At 38.9% G+C, this 23,791-nt stretch overlaps 1 protein-coding gene across 3 annotated transcripts in view; it reads right to left on the bottom strand.

Moving 5' to 3' along the window:
* LOC306883039 (SLAIN motif-containing protein-like) overlaps nt 1-20,384 on the bottom strand; it is a 33,426-nt gene extending 13,042 nt beyond the window's left edge. For 2 of the 3 annotated variants that reach the window (XM_079438103.1, XM_079438102.1), the window contains exons 1-5: nt 20,193-20,349; nt 15,236-15,778; nt 10,798-10,937; nt 8,446-8,568; nt 6,635-6,775 (exon numbers count right to left, since the gene is read on the bottom strand). In XM_079438103.1, coding sequence (XP_079294229.1) covers nt 6,635-6,775; nt 8,446-8,568; nt 10,798-10,937; nt 15,236-15,774 — 943 coding nt within the window. In that variant the 5' untranslated portion in view covers nt 15,775-15,778; nt 20,193-20,349. Of the gene's footprint in view, nt 1-6,634; nt 6,776-8,445; nt 8,569-10,797; nt 10,938-15,235; nt 15,779-20,192 lie in introns of all 3 variants that reach the window. The other variant, XM_079438101.1, reaches the window with a different exon arrangement.
* Between the last annotated feature and the right edge of the window lie 3,407 nt (nt 20,385-23,791).

Raw genomic sequence — 23,791 nt, 5'->3', positions numbered from 1 at the left:
TAAACAGTAACAGCACGTGCAGCGGCAGCAGCAGTGACAGCCTCCCCCGGGTCCTAACGCCCGTTCTGTAAGGAGCTTTAATCTGTAGGGGGCGCTGTTGGCCTACTTCTAATTAAATTAAAAGTAAAATAGCCTACACAAGTAACATTTAGACTGTGCTTCTGATTAAATAAAGCAGTAATTTATGTCATAAAACAATGAGTATGTTTTGATTTAAAGTTCAGAAACTATAGTTTACATGAAAAAAAAAAAAAAAAAAATCACAAACATGACACTTGTGAATTAAATAATTTTATATATACTGATTTATTCATTAATGTGTAATACGTTTTATTTTTTTTAAATCATGAGCTCTAAAAGATTTTCAGAATTTTTACAACTCTTTTGGTTTAGACCATCTACAAATGTTAAATCTTAAAATAAAATGTTAGGGTTAACACTGCATCTCTGGAATCCGAGGGTGCAAAAAAAAAATCGAAATATTGAGAAAATCGCCTTTGAAGTTGTCCAAATTAAGTTCTTAGCAATGCATATTACTAACCAAAAATGAAGTTGATATATTTACAGTAAGAAATTTACAAAATATCTTCATGGAACATGATCTTTACTTAATATCCTAATGATTTTTGGCATAAAAGAATAATCGATCATTTTGACCCATACAATGTATTTTTGGCTATTGCTACAAATATACCCCAGCGACCCTGGTTTTGTGGTCCAGGGTCACATATAGTTTATTTATAGTTATTTTCAACGCTTTAATGTAATGTCAAAAAAACTTTATTTTTGTCGATTTAATAAACAAATAAGTTCTTGTTAAAAACTAACCAAAATGAAAAATATTTTGCTTATAATTTCTGCACAGGAGAGATTTGGTGTTGTTTCCAAACAAAAGGAAATATCGGTATCAGTCAAAATGAGTTGAAAAATATCGGCATATCGGATATCGGCAAAAATCCAATATCGTGCATCCCTACTTATAATAATGTTTTCTAATTTTTGAGGTTTCCACGGGAAATTCGAGCATGGCACTGCATCATTACGTCACGTCTGTAAACATGAAGTTTTCCCGGCTAGTAGGCTATCGCATGCGAGGATCCTGCATGTGAAGCATCGTTTATAGCCTTTTCTCACAGCAGCTAGAATAATTAAACTTCTCGTTTTGATGCCGGATTGTAATCCGGAAAGGATTGTGTGTTTATGAAACACGTGACTGAAATTAAATTATATTCCAGTTTTAACTGTGCATCTAATTACAGATAGCCTGGGATTACACAAGATTTGTATTTTATAGAGAGCCAGTTCGAAGGGAGAATAATTTTCCTTTTGGCTTAAAAGAATTTCTTCATATGAAATTCAAATGGACAATTAGATATTAGACTATACAGATTGATAGCTCCATGCTAATACACACTATATACACACAGTCACACAATGCTGGTGTTGTTATCATTAATAATTTGAGAACAAAGTATAATAATAATAATAATAATAATAATAATATGCACAGTTTGATATGACATGAGCTAATTAACTGATCTTTAGATTTAATTACCATTGGTAACGCAATTTACTGTAATGCTTTTTTCCCTCAGTTGTTCAGAACAAAAGTGGCAGACTTGTTACTTGTTCAGATGACAATATCTAGTGAAAATTCTTATTTGGGTTATATATTCTAAGACATCGGCTAGAATCTGTGATTGCTAAGTACAGTATCCACACAAACATGGTTACAAAATGTTTTTTTAATGGTTACAAAACATTAGATTCATCCGCACAGAGATGGCGACAGAGGCAAAATATGCGGACTGCAGCTTGTAAACTGAAACTGCAGATGGTATAACATCAGTATCATTATTACAAGTCAAAGCAAACTAATGTATTTAGGATTTTGAAGTGTATTTGAGTATATAGGTGTATCTACAATTTAGCACGTTAGGGATGTCAAATAAAATTAATTTAAAATATTTGTAGAATTTAAAATAAAATGAAAAAAATCACACCTTTATAAATCAATAAAATTACACATTTTCATTTACGGCATAATGTCTTCAATCTCATTTTGTTAAAAAAAAATCATGAGAATCAAATCGTGAATCGTTACATCCATAGTTTTCGGTCCTTTGTATTAAACTATGCATACATACATGGTTTATAAACATTGTTTATAAAAACTGCGTCATGCAAAACTGCAACAGTTTTCCGGTAGTGGGCGGGCCTAAAGCGCAAACGGCAATCTCATTGGCTGGCACTCACCTATTATCCTCCCTGTTTTGATTTCAGCGAATCAGTTCGAGCGAACGCAGACAACCTGATTAATATTCATGAACCCAGCAAATCAATAATCCTTAGTGCGTTTTATATTGTTCTTATTCAGTGGCGTAGCCAGGGGAGGGGCCATGAGGGCACTTGCCCCCCCTGAAATATATTGATATTGGCCCCCAGTGTGCCCCCACCCTTCTACGTGTCTTTCACTCAAAAATTCAAATAATATATTTTGGCTTTAATTTAAACAACGCTGCTTCTCAACAACCGTGACTTAGAATAGCCTAAGCCAGCTGCCGGTTTCCAACAAAAAAAAAAGCACATGAAAGTTTATCTTTTTTTAAATACCTCTTTTTTCTTTCAGTTAGCGAGTTGCAGCGCTAGATTTTGCCCTCTTTCAGTGTTAGGACAGACTGCACAATTAGGTTTGTGTTTTTTATTTTTTGGCCAGTACGCAAAGTAATATTGAGATGCCGAAGCAAATCTATGATGAATATCTCACATTCCACACTTTAAAAGCTGTAAATATCAGAGGTGGAGGTCTTGAGTTACTGCATTTGCAAATTTAAAGATTACGAATAAATTAAGAAAATGACTTGACTTTTTGAGTTGAGAACGAATAGCCTACTCTAAATTAAATCAGTCTCCAATCGCATGACTTGATAATGACTTTATAAGAACTGTATTTAAACTTTAAAAATCATTTAAAAAATAATTGCGACTAACTATTTAGCCTAACTCCGTGGTTCTCAAACTGGGGGTAGGCTATATGAGGTGATGGAGGAGGTACGCCAATAAAAGAGTTTTGGCATTCATTTAATTCTACCCTAAACTAAAGTAACATTAAAACCGAACATGCATTTCTGAAATGTCAAATTTCAAAATGTCACTTCTAATATAAAAACAGGAAAATGGGAGTGCCGTAAATGGTCAAATACATGATATCCAATTAAATTACCTCATCTTTTGCGGTCAAACCTGACTGCATCCCGTGCATGTGATAGGATGCCCGCTTAGTATGCTGCTTTAGCAAATCACGCTGCTGTTCATCTTTAAAGTAGATTTGTAGCACTGATATCATGAAGAGCAAATATTGACACCGACTGTAAATTGAGTTTGATTTAAGTAACTCTCTTTGATAACCCTGTGCGAGTTATTGTTTTTCATGTTTAAAATACGAGAAAGAATGCAATTGTCCTTGAATATTCAAATGATTGCAAATGTGACTGATTTTATACAACAGTTCGACAAAAAAGGTGATATTAAGTGAACATTTTAAACGTAGCCTACATTTTAAACACAATATCAAAATAGTTTGTTATATTTTGTAACGAAATAATAGTTCCAACGAAATCCGCAACATCTGGTGTGCGTCTCCAAGCACTTGGAGACGCACTTAATATGGAGAGTCACTTTAATTAATAACCCTTTCATAACTACAGCCTTTTGATTCGTTACTGAATGAATGAACGCCGCGACGCCTTGCTCATTAAGACAGTGACTTGCCGCCACCTACTGTTTTATTTATTATATTACTAATACACTTAATGGAATATTAAGAATATGACAAAACATTACATACAATAAAATAAGGATAGAAAACCGTTGCCTCTATAAAGGTAAAAAAAAATGCAGCAGTAAATCAATTTAAGGGTGCAAATGTTGTTCTTTAATAAAAAAGGTGTGACTGCAGTCTAAGCGGAAGAGAGGGGGTACGTAGAAGAAACTCAAATGCCCCAGGGGATACGCAGAAGAAACTCAAATGCCCCAGGGGATACGCAGAAGAATCTCAAATGCCCCAGGGGATACGCAGAAGCGCCCCAGGGGATACGCAGAAGAATCTCAAATGCCCCAGGGGATACGCAGAAGAATCTCAAATGCCCCAGGGGATACGCAGAAGAATCTCAAATGCCCCAGGGGATACGCAGAAGAATCTCAAATGCCCCAGGGGATACGCAGAAGAATCTCAAATGCCCCAGGGGATACGCAGAAGCGCCCCAGGGGATACGCAGAAGAATCTCAAATGCCCCAGGGGATACGCAGAAGAAACTCAAATGCCCCAGGGGGTACGCAGAAGAATCTCAAATGCCCCAGGGGATACGCAGAAGAATCTCAAATGCCCCAGGGGATACGCAGAAGAAACTCAAATGCCCCAGGGGGTACGCAGAAGAAACTCAAATGCCCCAGGGGATACGCAGAAGAATCTCAAATGCCCCAGGGGATACGCAGAAGAATCTCAAATGCCCCAGGGGATACGCAGAAGAATCTCAAATGCCCCAGGGGGTACGCAGAAGAAACTCAAATGCCCCAGGGGATACGCAGAAGAAACTCAAATGCCCCAGGGGATACGCAGAAGAATCTCAAATGCCCCAGGGGGTACGCAGAAGAAACTCAAATGCCCCAGGGGGTACGCCGCTGTAAAAAGTTTGAGAACCACTTATACAAACTGCAAGCCACGGAAGTAGCGGCGCCGGCGCCTCTGATCAAAGTCTACACGCTGCATGATGCTGTGCAAGCACAAAACAATAGGCTACAGGGGCAGAGAGAATCTACAAATATTGTTTGTTTGGATACAAACACTTCGAAACGGACAATATTCATAAAAATAAATGTGGTGTAGGACTATGCACAATTTGCAACACGAACATGACCGGCGTAACCTCGAACTTCATTCACCACATGTAGGCTGCACTTATCTTATGGATAATTTGACAAATATCTAGAGATTATGAAGATTTTTTTATAGATAGCTTGTGTTTTCTAATGGTCTTAGATCCCCATTAATTATTAACCTTGTTAATAATAATTAATATAAAGTTTTGTAGTTTGTGTGACTAATGTCAAATTTTGATTTAACTGACGTTTTTTTAATTTGTCTTTAAAAAAATATTTTTTTTTATAATGAACATGTTGATTGATAAGGAGAAGAACAGAGTAAACCTTATAGTTACCTACACAATGTGTGATTGACGTGAAAACAAATCTGTCATGTTTGAAAGCTTATTTTCTCTATTAATAAGCATAAATGGCATTATAAAACTGATAGCATTTGTTTATGCATCACAATTTTGCTTTTATCATTAGCCGTTCAAACATCTGTATCCTTAAATTGTTAGAATTTGTGAAATTATATAATTTATAATTGTATTAATAAATTAGCATATTATTATTATAAAAAATATATATTGTGACGAGTCGGCTGCCTCCCCCCGTCCATCATCACCACCCCGTCCCATATTCACCACCCTTCACCAGGCTCCCGACAGGAGTGGGTGTGTGAGAGAGGAGGGGCGCTGAAACAGCCAGGGCTGGCGGCGTGTGATGAGGCGCACCTGACGTGAATAGAGCCTCATCACCGCCGCCGTTAAATGCCGAACGCGCCTCTCCTCGGGAGACCGGTCTCTCCCCCGTGCATGCACGCTGGTGTCCTCGTGGGTCCAGGAAGGGAGCGTCGAGGAGGACTGCCGCACCCGTTAGGCGGCTGACGGGCTAGGATGCCGAGCCGCCGAGTCCCCCAGAAGTGCCGGGATCCCGAAGATGGACGAAGCCGCGCCAGAGACGCCGCCGCCACTCGCTCCCGGCCCCGAGAGGGGAGCGCGTGCGGCCACCGGACTCCGCCCCTTCCCTGGACCCTGCCCTCCTGAACACTGCCTTCCTACACAGCCCTGCAGCACAACGAGGACACCAGATCCCCGTTTATTTTGGACACTTTTCCCCCTTTGGACACTTTAGTTTAATATTTTGTTTAATAAAAACCTCTCCGAGGCTTGACGCCACGCCCACTGTGTCTGTCGTTGGCTCCTCCCGCCACAATATATTTAAGAAATGTAATCCTCTACGATGGATAATGAATTTTGTTGTAAATATAAGCTCTTGATTCTGGTGCCCAGCTCTGCTAAACATGTTTCTGATCTCTTCCTAAATCGTTCAGCCCTACAACTGACAGATCAACGTTTTTAAATGTGAAGTGTTCTTTCTGAGCAAAAACTGATATTCAACGGGAAAAATGTCAAGCAGGGTTTTATTTTGTCCATCAGGAAATGCTGAGAAAAGGGTTTTAAAAAGTAAAGAGTGTCAAACCGTATGGGCCTTACAAACTCAATGTTTGTCAAATAATGAAACTTCTGAGCTTTCACCCAATAGTTACACAACAGACTCTAGTTAATCCCCAAAAGTGTTCTCAATACACATAACAGGAGTCTACAGTTTGCCTGAACCATTGTCAGACCGTGCCGTTGAAGCAGAGTTTAAAACAAACAAAGGACATTCAAGAACAGAAAGCATTTCCATATCCCACATTTATTTGCATTACGCATGCCGCGGTGAAACCTCTCGCGCTCTGGATTCGTGTCAGGTGAACAATACTCACTCTCCTCCTGCAGACGAGCCATTATCTGAACATCAGTCAGGTCCTGCAGCTTATAGCCCATGGAGATGGAGTCATCTGAGGTGCTTAACTCGCTGTCAATAGACGACTGTGAGCTGAGAGCAGAGGGAACGCCCATGCACCCTGTGAACAACAGAACAGACACTCAATAACAGGGCTGCAACGCCTAATAATGGATAATAAAAAGAGGTTGCACTTTATTTAAGGTGCCCTTGTTACAGTGTAATTATACATTTAAGTAATATTAATTAAATAAATGTACTTGCTATATGATTAGGGTGAGGGTTTGGTTTAGGGTTACTTGCATGTAATTAGGGCTGGGCAATATGAGCAAAAATTCATATCAGTATTTTTTGGCTGATTTGCGGTATACGGTATAAAATCACATACATTCTAACATCGCAATCTAAATTTAAAGCAGAAGTTAAATTTACTAAACTAAAAATGAAAATAAAAATGCACAGACTAATTAAGTAAAAAGTTTATTTTGATCACCCCATTACAGTCACTTTACAGTCACAGCTATCATACAAATACACTTGTAGGTTTAAAATTCTACGTCACATGTATTGTCCAACTACAAATATTTCAGCAAAATATATATTTTAGTCAGAATTATTGCGCTCCTATTTCATTGCGCTCTGTCTGTTTGGCGCGCATGTGTGCTCGAAGTCTGTGAAGTTTAGCTAAAGCTTATGCAGTTCTGACAGCAAAATGGAAATATTTCCATGGCTTTCTAACATTTACAGATGGAGAATATAGCTACCTGTGAAATGTCATTCATGCATTAAGGAAAATATCGGCCAATACTCAGAAGTTTTGGTATCAGGTTGGATCAGTTCTGAAAAAATGGTATCGGTGCATCCCTAATTACAATAGTAACATGCGTAACAAGGACACCTTAAAATAAAGTGTTACCTAAAACAATTGTCAACAAATGTGATTGATTAATTGTGTCTGCACACAGTGCACAGAAAACATTTGCCAGTCATGTAACTTTAAAGCGGTGATTAACACATTTCTACAAACAAATTCATTGACCCTTTTTTCCCCACATAATGTATAGCACAGCCCACATACTGTAGATACAATAACTATTTGTTTTAATATTTGTATACTGTTAAAAAGGAAAACACTGGGAAGGATGTAAAATAAGTGTGTATATATGTATGTTTTTTTTTTTTTTTATAAATGCAGAAAAAATATGGCTAAAATTAACTGATTAATCAAATAGATTGATTAACCAGTTATCAGAATAATCAGTTGCAGCCCTAGTTCAATTCTTTGAGGATTATTCTGATTTAAAAGATCAGATGAGCAGCAAAACCATTTCCTCTGTAAAGATTATTATAAACGGGTTGCATCCAAAAGTGGATCTACGTCCAATCTCTTCCGCCATTCTGTCTAAAAATACAGAGATATGATTTTTGCTCCATATCACACAGCACTAATACTGCAAGTGAGTCACACTGATGCAGCAAAGCAATTCAATTATCTCTAGATACTAACGAGGTTCATTAAACAGCAGAAACTCATGCAGAGGCGGTTACTTGTGACTTAAGCACACACTGCACGCCAAACAGGTTTGTAAACACATAAAAACACACAGATGAAGACAACGCAAGAGGAGTGTGCCAGCCAGAAATGTTTGCCAAACACCTCATGCATGAAATCTGATCCTGTCATCTGCTGTGTGTCCTGAACACATACAGTCACAGCCGCTCCGTCCACACCAGTGAACGCCCGCGAGGGTGTGTGTGTGTGTGATGCAGTGAATGGGGTTAATGCCATACCTGAGCTGCCAGAGGTTAGTAGTGTTTTGTTAGTTGATTTGAGGTACCCAGCAGACGAGGACGCCGAGACGCCAGTTTCACTGGACTGAGATGGGCTACTGTACACATTCTTCCACCTAGACGCTACAAAACACAAACCAAACAATAATGCATTAGCAATAAATAACTGGAAATAGACCCTTTTTATAGTAAAGACAAACTCACCGTGTCTATCTAGTCGTGAAGATGTATATATTTCAATTTCAGCAGGCAACTATTTTTACAGCTACACTATTATTCCAGCCACAATTACTCATAACAATGTATACACAATGATTAAGCATATAAATCGCCAGCTAGTTGTATTACACACATGCACTCATACATTATTTCATAAACGACATAGTACTGAGATGCATAAGAAATCTTTAGACGCACCTAATAACAACAAAAGACAACAAAAGATAAGAAGTGTGCGCTGCAAACGCAAGCATTTTTGACGATCGTTTCTGTCCAGTCTGCTCGTTTTATCTCGTTTAACCACAGGTTTTTTGTCTGGCAGGAGAAGGCTCTGGCTGCAGACTTGCACTTGCAGTCTTCTTTATTTAGTTCTATTTATTGATTATTTTTTTGTTTGAATCTCTCAACATTTTACAACAGTAGCCAGGTGGTGAAGCCAAGAAAAAATAAAGTAAATTACAATATCACTTGCACTCTCCACTACCTTCGACGTCACTTGCATTCGACACGTGTGCGTTGCCAATGGAGACAAGACGCTGTGGTGGTTAAACGATTAAAACTAATTTAATACAATAACGAACAGGGTCCTGCAAGTCATCTGTAGGAGAAAAAGACAAGACCCGCAAATCTGTGGCTACAGAACAGCAGAATATGAACGCAATGCTAACGCAAAGTTTCTCGTTAAGCGTTTTCCTCCCGTAGAAAACCATAAGACCACACGTGTCGAATGCAAGTGACGTCGCAGGTAGTGGAGAGTGCAAGTTTAGTTTATTTTTTCTTGTCTTCACCACCTGGCTACTGTTGTAAAATGTTGAGAGATTCAAAGAAACAAAAATTATCAATAAATAGAACAAAAAACAATAAAAAAGACTGCAAGTGACACTTCCAAAAATATTTTCTTTTACTTCCCACAGAAGAGTAGTAGTAGTAGTAGTATATTTTTATTTAATGCCATGTCAGCATCTTAGGCTATTTTCATGGCAAGAACAATTCAAAAAATACAAGTGTCAAATACAATAAAAACATCCCACAGAAGAAAGAATGCGATTTCAACAAACGACGAGTGAATTGTCATTTTTGGGTAGGGCTGGACGATTTATATCACGATATATTTCTTAATTTCGTTCGATACAATATAAATCTGATATCGATATGAACACTATTAAAAAAAGCCTCATAAAAACTGCCGAGAATGCCCACAACAGATGTCTGTACCTACAAGCTTATGAAAAATGAATTTGCCAAGTCTATGAACTCCTCCTATAAAACTATATCATATTTTAGGGGGAAAAAACAGCACAAATAAATTAATGCTCACCTTTTATTTGTATTAAGCCTTTATACAAACAAGAAATGTGAAATCACTGTCAAATAACCATCTCAGACTCACCTTATTAATATTAATATCTTTAACTTCAAACTATAGGCTAACATACACTACCAGACAAACGTTTTAAACTGTAAGGTTTTTAGTTTTTTAAAGAAGTCTCTTCTGCTCACCAAGCCTGCATTTTTTTATTTGATCCAAAATACAGCAAAAACGGTAACATTTTGAAATATTTTTACCATTTAAAATAACAGTTTTTTATTTTAAAATATTTAAAAATGCAAGTAATTCCTGTGATTTCAAAGCAGAATTTTTAGCGTCATCAGTCACATGCTCCTTCAGAAATCATTCTAATATGCTGATTTGCTGCTCATAAAACATTTATTATTATGTTGAAAACAGCGGAGTAGAATTTTTTCAGGTTTCTTTGATGAATAGAAAGTTCAGAAGAACAGCATCTATCTGAAATAGAAATGTTTTGTAATATTATAAATGTCTTTATCATCACTTTTGATCAATTTACAGCATCCTTGCTGAATAAAAGTATTAATTTCTATAGGACAGATTCATGTGACAGAAGCTGAAAATACAGTAAATCAGCAGTGTGCAAAGCAGAAACATGTCACAGGACATTATTTCCCTGGAAAAGCGCACATCGGTAATGCTTCAGTGAGGTGTTAAAGCGCTCTGACTTCATAAATCATTCAGTCATTCTGTATTCATGTGCATACAACAAACATCAGTTACATAAAATACTGCTTCTATTGCACATGAATGTATTCACAAATCTAGTAAAGTTTCCCTACTTTGGTCTAGCCGGCTGATGAGCGTCCGACAGGCGACCTCAGTCTCTGGACTGGGATGATCGAGAACTTTTCGACACCATTTGAGCGGTGAATCAGGCCCCAGTTCAGCAGCAACCTGCTTCTTTGGTGAAACGTACAACCTAAAGAGAGAAAAACAGGACACATTTACAGAACAATGAAGACCTGTAACTGAACTCAGTCATGCAAATAAACCTGTAGTGACAGCCAAATCAGTTTGGGAGGAGAAATGAGACTACATCAAAGATCTACCACTATTATGTTATGTTTTATTGTTTGAGATAACAGATTATTGTGCATTTACAGCAATGCACATGTTGTTATTGTGCTCCACATGAAGCTGGACTCATGCTTGAACACCTGAAGAAAGCACAGTGTTTACTCGTCACCGAGACTTAATTACCCCATAAAAACAGCACCAGAACCGTTCCTCTACATGACTGTTGCTCAAATGTAAATAGAAGAGGAATCAAACGCTCTTTTATGTGGGATGGACAGTGTTTACTGGAACAAACGCTTGAAGTTCATTTGTGAAGCATCCATCCATCATGAGCGGCTGTGTCAATAAATGCTGCCCTGCTCTCTAAGGCAGACACAACAAACATCCAGGTCCTTTTTAGAGATAAAACTAATAATGGAAAATGATCCCTGATGCTATTTGAAAGCAGAGACAGCTCAGCATTTAAAGTATTATACTTCTCTGCATTCTGCATGTTTAATTCTGGACCACTAGCAGCATCCACACATGGAAGAGCAAATATAATGACTGTTTATCAGCAGGTCTCTCAAACGCTCCTCCTGTCAAACGGATAGTAATAATAACATCACTAGAGAGTTGATGCCGCCTTAACAGAAGGGATAGACTGACAAGGCCCTAAGCCTAAACCTACAGACAGGCATCGTCAGTGTTTAACAGTCTTCAGAAGTCTCTCTGAGAACATCTTATATTTACTTTATTAACTTCATATTCAATAGATATGAGAGACAATGAGAGCAGCATCCCAAACAAAACAACACGCCACAGCTTTATATAACAGATCCTATTAAAAACTGCCCTGGTCACCATCCGGTTCATAACAATCCTCTCTTTTCAGCGTCACAGATTGAGCAGTATCACATGAAGCTTAAATCCACCAGAAGCCGCTTGCCGCCTCAGACACGGCCCCAGTGCTATTAACCTCACGCTACAGATATGGACATATGGAGCGGCTAATTGCTGCAGGATCACTGGCTGGATTATTCTGATGGACATTAAAGCTGCATTACAGAGATTAGCTGCTTGTTATTATTAACGCCTTTTGGAAATTCTGTAATAAATTCAACAAATCAATGCAGAATGAACTAAGCCTACAGCCTAATAATTACATTTATTATACTAATAATAAGATCACCTTTGGTTTCAGTTTTAGAAACGTTTAATTTTTTGGTTACACTTTATTTTAAGGGGTCCTTGTTACAGTGTTATTACTGAGTAATATTAATTAATGGTTAATATATGGTTAGGGTTAGGATTTGGTTTAGGGTTACTTGCATGTAATTATGCATAATTTATTGTTATTATAATAGTAAGTACATGAAACATGTAACAAGAAAGTGTTACCCAAATTCCTTGTGTGTAAACAACATAGTTGGTAATAAAGCTCTTTCTGACTTCTGATCATTTATTGTTATTGTAATAGTAAGTAAAAGTGTTACCAAATTTTCTTGCTGTTACTCTTCCTCACTGAGCCTGTTTTTAGTTATGAGATATGTATAGTTATAGTTATGAGCTGTATTTAAGTCAACGCTGCTGGACTGGTCTATCCAGCGAGTCATGCATGCTCATGGTGTAGTTAAATATTAAAAATGGTGCTTGAGAAATTGCCAGTCAAGAACAAACCATGTGCATCTTAGTAATGCACCTGACTAATAGTCAAGGTTTCTTGTTAAATAATGCGTTAAATTTGGTTTGTTTTTCACCAAACCCGAGAACACGAGTCGCATGGGTGATAGCCTACTAAAAGGTATCAGTGATACTAAAATTAAGCAACAACAGGGTGAATAAATGATGACTTCATTTTCATTTTTGGGTGAACTAATCATTTACGATGGAATACATTACACAAGTCTTGTACAGATTTTGTCCCGATTTGCAGACCGGACGAGTGGACGCGGAAAGTCAGAGCCAATCTGAAGATATGAGTTGACAGATTTCACAGAAAACGGTGTAGTGTGTTAATGCAACAGACTCTGCTTTTGAGCCAATTTTAAAGCGTTGCTTTTATTTGTCATGAATCTAGCAATGAAGCATGTTTCTGTGTGCCTTTGTAGTGTTGGATTGGGAATGACCAGAAATACTGGGAGTGTGTGTGATCCTCAATCATTTAGTGTATGATGCTCAGCTTTCATCTGTAACCATTTCAAGTGTGCAAGTGCACGATGCCTAGTGATTGTTCCTATTTTAAAAGTGGTGTAGTGTACTGCAGCCTTAAAGGATTAGTTCACTTCCAGAATAAAAATTTACTCACCCACGTCATCCAAGATGTTCATGTCTTTCTTTCTTCAGTCAAAAAGAAATTAAAGTTTTTGAGGAAAACATTCCAGGATTTTCCTCCATGTAGTGGACTTCAATGGTGCTCAACAGGTTGAAGGTCCAAATTGCAGTTTCACTGCAGCTTCAAAGAGCTCTACACGACCCCAGCCGAGGAATAAGGTCTTGTCTAGTGAAACGATCTGCCATTGTAAAAAAAAATGCTTAAACCACAAATGCTCGTCTTGTACTAGCTCGACCTCAAACATTACGCAGTGGCATGACGTAGAAGTACCGACCCATTGTTTACCAAACAAACAAAGAAAGTCAGTCAAACACCCTTCACAAAAAAGGTAAAACAACAATGTAGAACTATATTGAAGTTGGAGGAGAAAATCAGATGGAGTTTTTCGCCCTACCCAAACATTTTGAACTAACCCGAGTGTGACCTTTCCAATGCGTTTACACAATATGTCAAGTACATCACAGAGCTAGTGCAACATGAGCATTTGTGGTTAAGAAGTGCATAAATGTTTTTGTTTGTTTTTTCATGTTAATGGCCGATCGTTTGGCTAGATAAGACCCTTATTCCTCTGCTGGGATCGTGTAGAGCTCATTGAAGCTGCACTGAAAATTCAATTTGGACATTCGGCCCGTTGAGCACCACTGAAGTCCAGAGAAAAAATCCTGGAATATTTTCCTTAAAAAAAACTTAATTACTTTTCATGAACATCTTGGATGACATGTAGGTGAGTCAATTATCAGGATTTTTTTATTCTTGAAGTGAACTGATCCTTTAAGTAACATAGCACAACCACTCACTAAATGTACAAAACACACTGTGATAGCGACATTTTTTGCTACGTGTAGAGATGTAACCGTATGAAAATTTCTCATCACGATTACCGGCACCTAAATTATCACGGCTATCAATATTGTCATAATACTGTTCAAATGTGCTGGAAATGATCAAAAAGTACTGACACACACGTTTAGTTTTGTATTTATAATCAACAAACAATAAAGAAAATGACTTTTTGTTTGCATAAACACTAAAACAATAACATTATCAATGATGTCCGGATTTAAACGACAACATGACTGACAACAGTTTATCTAATAACACGTACCAAATGTTCAAATAAAGCTTCAAAAGTGTCATAAAATGATAAACTTCTCATTTCAGCCTTTAAATTAAGAAAAGGGTTAAGTCAAAATGATAATCGATTAATACATTATGTATTTTATCTGCTCAATTAATAATTTTAGATACCTTATCCAAATTATTTAAATGTGTAGAATCCACATAAGCTTTTCCATCAACTGGTCAGAATTTACAGCAGGGCATGCAAATTCAGTCCTTTTTTCGTCCAGACAGAAACTGCACACAGGCTGAATAGGAGTCTCTGTAAATCCACTCTCTGACAGCAGGTGGCGCTTCTGGAGCAGCAGAATTACAGCTGTTTCCCGTAACCTCCATGGATAAAGCAGCATTGCGATTAAGAACACGATTAATTGGTATTACACGGAGTGAAGATCAAAACTAAAATCCATCGAATCTTTTCTGAAGACAGTCAGAATCTTCAGAGGTACATTCATATAATTAATTCATATAATTTCACTTGTATAATTCCCTTAGCACTCTTTTAAATCCTCCCAACTTTTCCACCATGTTTTCACACAAAACTACTCTGCTGCTGTGCGCACGCCAGACTGTTACTTAAACCTGTGCTTTATGCTGGACAGTATTTATTTATCCTCAGTTGTTCAAATCGTGGTAATCAAATACAGTTTTAACGATAATTAAAATATGATATTGGTAATACTAACCGTGGGGAATTTTATCACCAAACCGCTAATCGTTACATCCCTAGCTATGTGAGATTACAATAAAAAGATGAATAAACCCACCAACTGTCTTCATCCTCAGCCTGAGCACATGTCTCTAAGTCAAGCTCATCCACCTCGTCCAGGGCAGACTGGTCCATACCCGCACCACTCGCTCCCAGCGTGTCCACTTCACAGAGATCCGGAGACAGACTCGGGTCGAAGCGTCCCAGTGTTTGTTTGGAGGCTAAGAACCCATCCTCCTCCTCCGGCCTGGAGGCCTCGGGCAGCGGAGACATGTCCTCACTGCTGCTGCTGCCTGCCAGGTTCCCAGCATCCTCTGCTCCGGGAGAAGTGTCCATGGCACCGTGCAGGTTATTCCTGCTAGCTCCGGTGGAGAGGTTGCTGTTGCTGGCGGCCCCCAGCACCAGTTTGCTGCCCCTGTTGCGCAGGGCTTGATTCTGGACCTCCAGACGGTGCACCAGCTCCTGCAGCTTACGCACCTCCTCCAGCTCCACCGTGGTCAGATTGGGACCGAACTCCGGCTCTGAGCTGGACATCAGCTCGTCTGCTTCACTGCTGTCCTCTGGCTGGATGACACTTCCACCATCAGGGACGACCATTCTCCTGGAATGACAGAGGTTCATGTGCGTGTCAGGAAAAAGAAGCAAGCAAAAATAAATAGAAAAACAACATATCTATGTGCATTTCTCAAAGCTTCTTACTAGGACTTTGCCTAACAGTTTATTTAATTTTTTATGTACACCAATACATATGCCTCCAGTTAATCATTTTGCATTAGTTAGTAATCTTCAACAGACGTAGCCCTTATGAAAATTAGCCATGGTTTTACTACAAATTACATTTATCCAAACCAATTTACAAAGGAGGACAATAGAAGCAATCAAAACCAACAAAAGAGCCACAACATACAAGTGCTATGACAAGGTTAGTCTAACGCAGGACACATAACAAAGGTGGGTTTTTTGTTTGTTTGTTTTTTAAGTAGATAGAATACAGAAAAAAAGAAACCTAGTGTTTATTTTATTTATTTATTTTAAGAAACAAGTAGATAGAATAGAAAAAAGAAAGCTAGTGTTAGTTTTCCAAGAAAAGCTAGCAGTTAGAAAATAAATATGCAATTGATAGAGGGATAAATAAGAAGACAGAGAGATAAAATAGAATTAGAATAGAGTTTTTGGTTTTAAATTAAACCAAAAAAACATGGTTGCTATAGATAAACCATGGTAGCCACAAATTAACCATGGTTTTGTTACACTAACCATAGTTTAACCATTTATACTACAAGCATTTGTAGTAAAACTGTGGTTATACAAATGGTAATCAATATGCCAAAAAAACATGGTTACTACACTTTTACTACAATAAAACTATGCTTATTCATATAAGATGGCACCGCGCACGGCAGCCATGGTGCTTCGCTATCCAGTTGTTTTCGTTTTTTTGTTAGTTTTTCCTGTTTTTTCTCAAACTCTATCAGTTTTACCAGAGAAGAATTGCTGAACATTTGGCAGAACACGCCACAAAATCTCCTACCAGTTTTCGATTATTCGGATGTTTTGCTAGACATAGTAGGCGGCGCAGCTAATCAAACGCAGGACGCGCAAACGGAGGAAGCGAGCCAGCGCGCTCGTGAAGCTCAGACAGCACGGATTTCGAATGCCGTTGCCTAGCATCCATCTGGCAAATATCCGCTCTCTACCCAACAAAACAGACAAACTCCTTCTGCTCTCCCAGACAAATAAGGATTTTTCAAACTCTGCTGCTCTGTGTTTCACGGAAACCTGGCTGAACAACGCCATTCCAGCGCGATTCATCTTCAGAACTTCCAGCTGATCAGAACAGATCGCGACGCAGAATCAACGGGGAAATCGCGCGGCAGCGGGACGTGCTTTTACATCAATGAGAGGTGGTGTACAGATGTAACTGTGTTAAAGAAGATGTGCTGCTCAGATCTAGAAACGCTCTTCATTAACTGCAAGCCATTCTATTCACCGCAGGAGTTCTGCTCGTTCATTCTCGTGAGTGTCTACATTCCACCGCAAGCGCACGTGAGCACAGCTTTACAAAAACTCACTGATCTGATCACAACAACACCCGGACTCTGTTTTAATCATTCTTGGGGACTTTAAACAAGTAAATCTCTCACGTGAACTGCCAAAATACAGCCAGCATGTTACATGTCCCACCAGAGAAAGCAATATATTGGATCACTGTTACACAACAATAAAGGACGCATATCACTCAGTTCCACGAGCAGCTTTGGGGCTCTCGGATCACTGCCTGGTTCATCTTATACCAACCTACAGGCAAAGACTTAAATCTGCTAAACCTGTGGTAAAGACTGTAAAGAGATGGACCAACGAGACAGAGCGGGTTTTAAAAAAACCTGTCTCGTCCTTACTGATTGGAGTGTTTTTGAAGCTGCTGCCACCGATCTCGACGAGCTCACAGAGACTGTAACTTCATATATCAGTTACTGCGAGGATATATGCATTCCCACCAGGACTTATGTAACATTCAACAAAGATAAGCCAAGGTTTACAGCAAAACTCAGACGCCTTCGTCAAGCCAAAGAGGACGCCTACAGAAATGGGGACAGAGTCTTGTACAATCAGGCCAGGAACACACAGAATAAGGAGATTAGAGTGGCTAAAAGGACCTACTCAGATCAGTTAAATTCCAATGACTCCGCTTCAGTGTGGAAAGGCCTGAAAGCCATCACCAAATACAGGACACCATCCCCCAGCACTGAGGTGAATCAACAACTTGCTGAAGATCTGAATGAGTTTTATTGTAGATTTGTGACACCAGCCTGCTTGAAAACCTGTGCTGATCAGCTGCCCCCCATCTTCACACAGATCTTCAACAGATCACTGAAGCTGTGTCCCTTCCTGCTTCAAACGCTCCACCATCATCCCTGTTCCAAAGAAACCCAAGATAACAGGACTTAATGATTACAGACCTGTGGCTCTAACGTCTGTCGTCATGAAGTCATTTGAAAAACTGGTTCTGGCTTATTTGAAGGACATCACTGGACCCTTACTGGACCCCTTGCAGTTTGCTTACCGAGCAAACAGGCCCATGGCTGATGCAGTCAACACGGGACTGCATTACATCCTGCAACACCTGGACAAATCAGAGACTTATTTGAGGATCCTGTTTGTGGACTTTAGTTCGGCCTTCAACATCATCCCAACACTCCTCCAGACCAAACTAACCCAGCTCTCGGTCCCTAGCTCTATCTGTCAGTGGATCACTAGCTTTCTGACAGATAGGAAGCAACTAGTGAGACTGGAGAAATTCATGTCAAACAGCCACACCATCAGCACTGGAGCTCCTCAGGGCTGTGTTCTCTCCCCACTGCTCTTCTCCCTCTACACCAACGACTGCACATCTAAAGACCTCTCTGTCAAGCTCCTGAAGTTTGCAGACGACACCACACTGATCGGCCTCATCCAGGATGGTGACGAGTCTGCTTACAGACAGGAGGTTAAGGAGCTGGCTGTCTGGTGCAGTCTAAACAACCTGGAGCTCAACACGCTAAAAACAGTGGAGATGATCGTGGACTTCAGGAGAAACCCCCCTGCTCTCCCCCCACTCACCATCATGAACAGCACTCTGACTGCAGTGGAGTCATTCAACTTCCTGGAATCTATCATCTCTCAGGACCTGAATTGGGACACTCACATTAACTCCATTATAAAAAAAAAGCCCAACAAAGGTTGTACTTCCTTCGCCAGCTGAGGAAGTTTAACCTGCCACAGGAGCTGCTGAAACAGTTCTACTCTGCCATCACGGAGTCTGTCCTGTGCACATCAATAACTGTCTGGTTTGGCTCAGCTACATAATCAGGCATCAGAAGACTACAGAGAAAGGTTCGAACTGCTGAGCGGACTATCGGTGCCCCCCTGCCCACCCTCCAAGAACTGTATACATCCAGAGTGAGGAAAAGGGCTCAGAAAATCACTCTGGATCCCTCACATCCAAGTCATCATCTTTTTTAACTTTTGCCATCTGGCCAGCGCTACAGATCCACAATTACCAGGACAACCAGGCACAAGAACAGTTTCTTCCCCCAGGCAATCCAATTTATGAAATGTTGGATTATGTTAAATGCCCCCAATACCCCCCAATGCAATAACCGTATATTTATTTGCTACCACCTTCATCCTTGTACATCCCTGCATCTCCTTCTATTCTATCCCATTCCATCATCTATTGCACAGCTGTATATACAATCATTTATGTTTCTATTTTTGTTTTGTTTATATGTTTATGTTTTTATTCTTATCTTATTTTTATTGTCTGTGTGTGTTGTTGTTGTCTCAGTGAACTGGAAGCTTATGACACTAAAACAAATTCCTTGTATGCGCAAGCATACTTAGCAATAAAAGCTCTTTCTGATTCTGATTCTTCATTTACGTAAGGGATAAGCTAGATAATAAATTAAAAATAATTCTTAAATACAAAAACTGTGTAAATAGTACCGTTTTAGTTTAAACAGTATTCATATTTTCATATAATTACTGCTGTTGTTACATCTAACATTACACAAAATTATGTTACACTAATATTTTACTAATTCATTCTTTTATAAGTTATTATAGAGATGCTCAAGAAAGGTTAAATGTAGATCTGTTACACAAGCTTGAAGGTTAATAATGATATATAGAGCAAAAACTGACATACTGGGTTATATTAGGCTGATTTTATGCGCTAGCAAAATGTTCATCAAAAGCAAAGGCACAAGTTAGCAAAACAAATAAACAAAGCAGCAAACAAATGAGGTTTGTTTGAACTAACAAGGATATACTTATAGAAAAAAAGTTTTCATCAAGTTAATTAGTCTGTAGACATTAAACAATACTAATATGTTAAGGCAAAACGAGTTAAATGCCACAGAAATGTTGGGTGTAGTTATTTGCATCTACATGAAGCTAATATGTTTCTGTTTCTCTAGTAGCGTGTAAGCTGAGCGCTTTCAATTAACTTAGTACTCGCACAATAATCAACATACCTCTCCTTCCGTCCCGGTTTCTGCAAATAACCGATTTAATGTTTAAATATAAATAAAAATAGATAAATTGAAATAAGTAAGCCGCGGGTTTCTCGCCGCTATGCTTCTTTCACGGTATTTCGGCGGTATGAGCTAGTTAGCTCGTTTGCTATCGACCAGATGTGATGGACACCAGTTGAGCCAATCGGATGCGAAGTCCCGCCCATTGCAGTAACGCCACGGACCATATATGGAGCTGTAGCCCCGCCTGCTGGATGACGTCGCAGGGAAGGCTGCAGTAGCGCGCTCTGTCCAGTAGATGGAGGCACGACACAAACTTCCTCAGCGGCTGTGGTGTTCTCCGTTCATACTACTGAAACATACCAGTGCACCAGCTACTGAATATTGCACACTATACAATGCATCCTGGAATGTGAAACAGCACAACAATTATGCAACAATAAACTCAACAATAGTGTGCTACGTTTTTCTCGCATGACCTTAACTGATCTTAGAAGATATCATTTTGGGAGAATATGTTTTTTGTTTTAACAAGAAATGCACTGCATTGTGGGAAAATATCTTGTGCAGTCAGTGTCCTCTCTCAGGAAAAAAGCTAGGACAAAAGAGCTCACCAGGGCGGCACGTTTTCAAAAGATACACCTTTGTACATAAAAGCATACCGCCCCAAGAGTGTAGTTATAAAAGGTGCTTTCTGACACATGCAGTAGGTCTATGCAGAATATTCACAGGTCAAGAATAAAGGAAGTAGCCTGTGTAATTGTGTGAAGTGTATCATGTGTATTGCCAAGTGTCCTTTTTTCTGAACCGAGGCCAGTGAAATGGTTAAATGCAGGCATTATTTCTCACTTCCAGGACCTGGAGGATGAATTATGATGAATCCATCATGCTGTCAGTCTTACTGGAGAGTAGACATTTATTTATTAACCCTATAACGCTTGACATATGAAATAATAGTCAGAATATTCTTTGTTTTTATGATGGTTTATTGAACCTTTAAACAAGAAAGTTTGCATGTGTTTTTATTGGGGATCATATTTGATACATCAGGCTCATATAGTATATCATAAAAGAGAATAGCTCATACTTGAGAAGACCAAAAACACCAGATTTATGATATTGCTATTCACCGGTTTCAATGGTATTTTATTTTGCTTGCTTTTGAGTTGATGCCAAATATGCTTGAATATGAAAGTACTTAAAATGCTTTAAATGATATTGATGTAGAGATTACATAAATGTGCATGACTTCCTGTGTTTATACTGTAGAACAGGTGTGAAAACTTAATGTCTGTAACTAACCACTAAGAGGGTACAGGGGGTGAAGAGAAGGTTTAAAACCACAGGCGGAAATAAAACAGACAACACTACAGCAATGAAGGAGAAGAGTGATTAAAGAAGATGACAGAGTAGGAAAGACGGAAGGACATCCAGCAATGGGACATGAATCACAGAGACTGATATTGACTTGGAGTTTCCCAAAAGGTCTGAGGAATAAGCCACTCTTCAGAGACTGCCTGCATTAAGCGTGAAGGACAGTATCTCCAATATTGCTGTTTAGAGTTTGATTTGATATCCTTATAATCATAGGGTTAAAGGTGTAAGATAAAAGGACACACAGAGAAACAAACTACACTAAAAGAGCTTTGACTGGATGAAAAACTCTACACTATCAAAGTGTGTATTAAATACACTCAATGCTGTGTTAAATACAACCCAACGCTGGGTAAAATATGGATGAACCCAACGACTACCCAAGCGGCAGGGTAACTGCCCAGAAGGTTGGGTTATAGATTTAACCCAACTGTTGGTTGAAAACACCCCAGCATGTGTTCTGTCCAATATTTAGGGATGTATTTAACCCAGCATTTTTTAGAGTGTATGATACAACAGGCTTTGGGGTTCAATAACCCAATCATAAATCTATAACAGGTCAGGACATCCAGCACAAAATTAGACTGAGCTTCCTCACTGCACCCAGCAGCTTCCTAATTACACTTCTGGCTATTCATCACACACACACACACACACAGAGAAAACAAGGGCTGGTCTGAGTCTTTAAGTGTGTATTGTTAGTTGAATGCATTTAAACAAACAAAAATTCCACTAAATGTTACATAATCAGCCTTGATTGTGTTTCAAGCCCCATGTGCATAACAGAACAAAACCAAACTTTGTAAAGTCTCATCTTTATACAGCGGGTAAAATAAGTATTGAGCACGTCACCATTTATCTCAGTAAATATATTTCTAAAGGTGCTGTTGACTTGAAATTTTCACCAGATGTCATTAACAACCCAAGTAATCCATACATACAAATAAAACTAAACAAATAAGTTCAGAAATTAAGTTCTGTGTAATGGACTGACACAGGGAAAACGGATTGAACACATGAAGAAAGGGAGGTTAAAGAAGTCTGTCTCCAGCAGAAATCAGTCAGTAATTAGAAAGCAATCCTGCCCCTCGTCAGTGGAAATTAATATTAGCTGCTTCAGTTCCAACACCTACAGTACCAGGATGAAGAAGATGATCCCAAACACAGCCAAGCAAACTCTCGACTGGTTTCAGAAAAAGAAAATAAAGCCAAGAACGGCCAGCCAATCGCCTGACTTGAATCCAATAGAAAATAAGAGCTAAATAGTTCATAGAAGAGACCACAAAACCTTCAAGATTTGAAGATAAGACGTGAGCAATGCATGCCATAGTTTCTCCTACAGGAGGCAGCTTCAAGCTCTCTTACCAACAAACGCTTTTGTACGAAGTATTAAATACATTTCAGTAGTTCAGTACTTTTTCCCTGCCATGTTATCACACATAACTTCATTCCTGAACTTACTTGCTTGTTTTGTTTTATTTGTATGGATTGCTTGGGTCGTTACGTTCGTTACCAACATCTGGTGAAAATTTGATATCAAAAGCACCTTTAAAAATATATTTACTGAGAAAAAAGGTGACGTGTTCAATACTTATTTTACCCGCTGTATATACATACATTCAGGCATTTTAATGTGGGATTTAAGTGTCCAAATACTGGGGCCACCTTTGGTTGCAATCCCATATAGTGAACAATATGCATTATTTCTCCTTCATTGTAAATGATGATGTGGCATAATCAGAGTCAGATAAAATCAATCACGCTGAACGCTGCAGGAGCAGTGAACATGTAGAGACTCGTGTCACGATCAGCTTCACGCTCCGCAGAAACAACTGCAGGCCGCAAAATTCAAGGAAGTCAAAGGAGACACAAGTAGGAGAAATCAATGGAAAATGCTGAATCAAAGGACAGGAAAGTTAGGCATAAATGAAATAAAAAGACCTGTAATATGTATAGCAAATCTGCAAACCATCATCAGACACAGACTGTGTGTGTGTGTGTGTGTGTTTGTTTTTATATACCGGTGGGGACTTAAACCTGAATACACACAAACTCATGGGGACTTGTGTCACGGTGGGGACCTAAATTGAGGTCCCCATAGGTAAACAAGCTTATAAATCACACAGAATGAAGTTTTTTGAAGATCTAAAAATGCAAACAGTCTCCTGTGAGGGGTAAGTTTAGGTGTAGGGCAATAGAATATACGGTCTGTACAGTAGAAAACC

The sequence above is a fragment of the Barbus barbus genome, assembly GCF_936440315.1.
Source record: "Barbus barbus genome assembly, chromosome: 17".
Classification (NCBI taxonomy): Eukaryota; Metazoa; Chordata; class Actinopteri; order Cypriniformes; family Cyprinidae; genus Barbus; species Barbus barbus.
The sequence above is the reverse complement of the archived record's forward strand: the minus strand, read 5'-3'. Positions and strand labels throughout refer to the sequence as shown.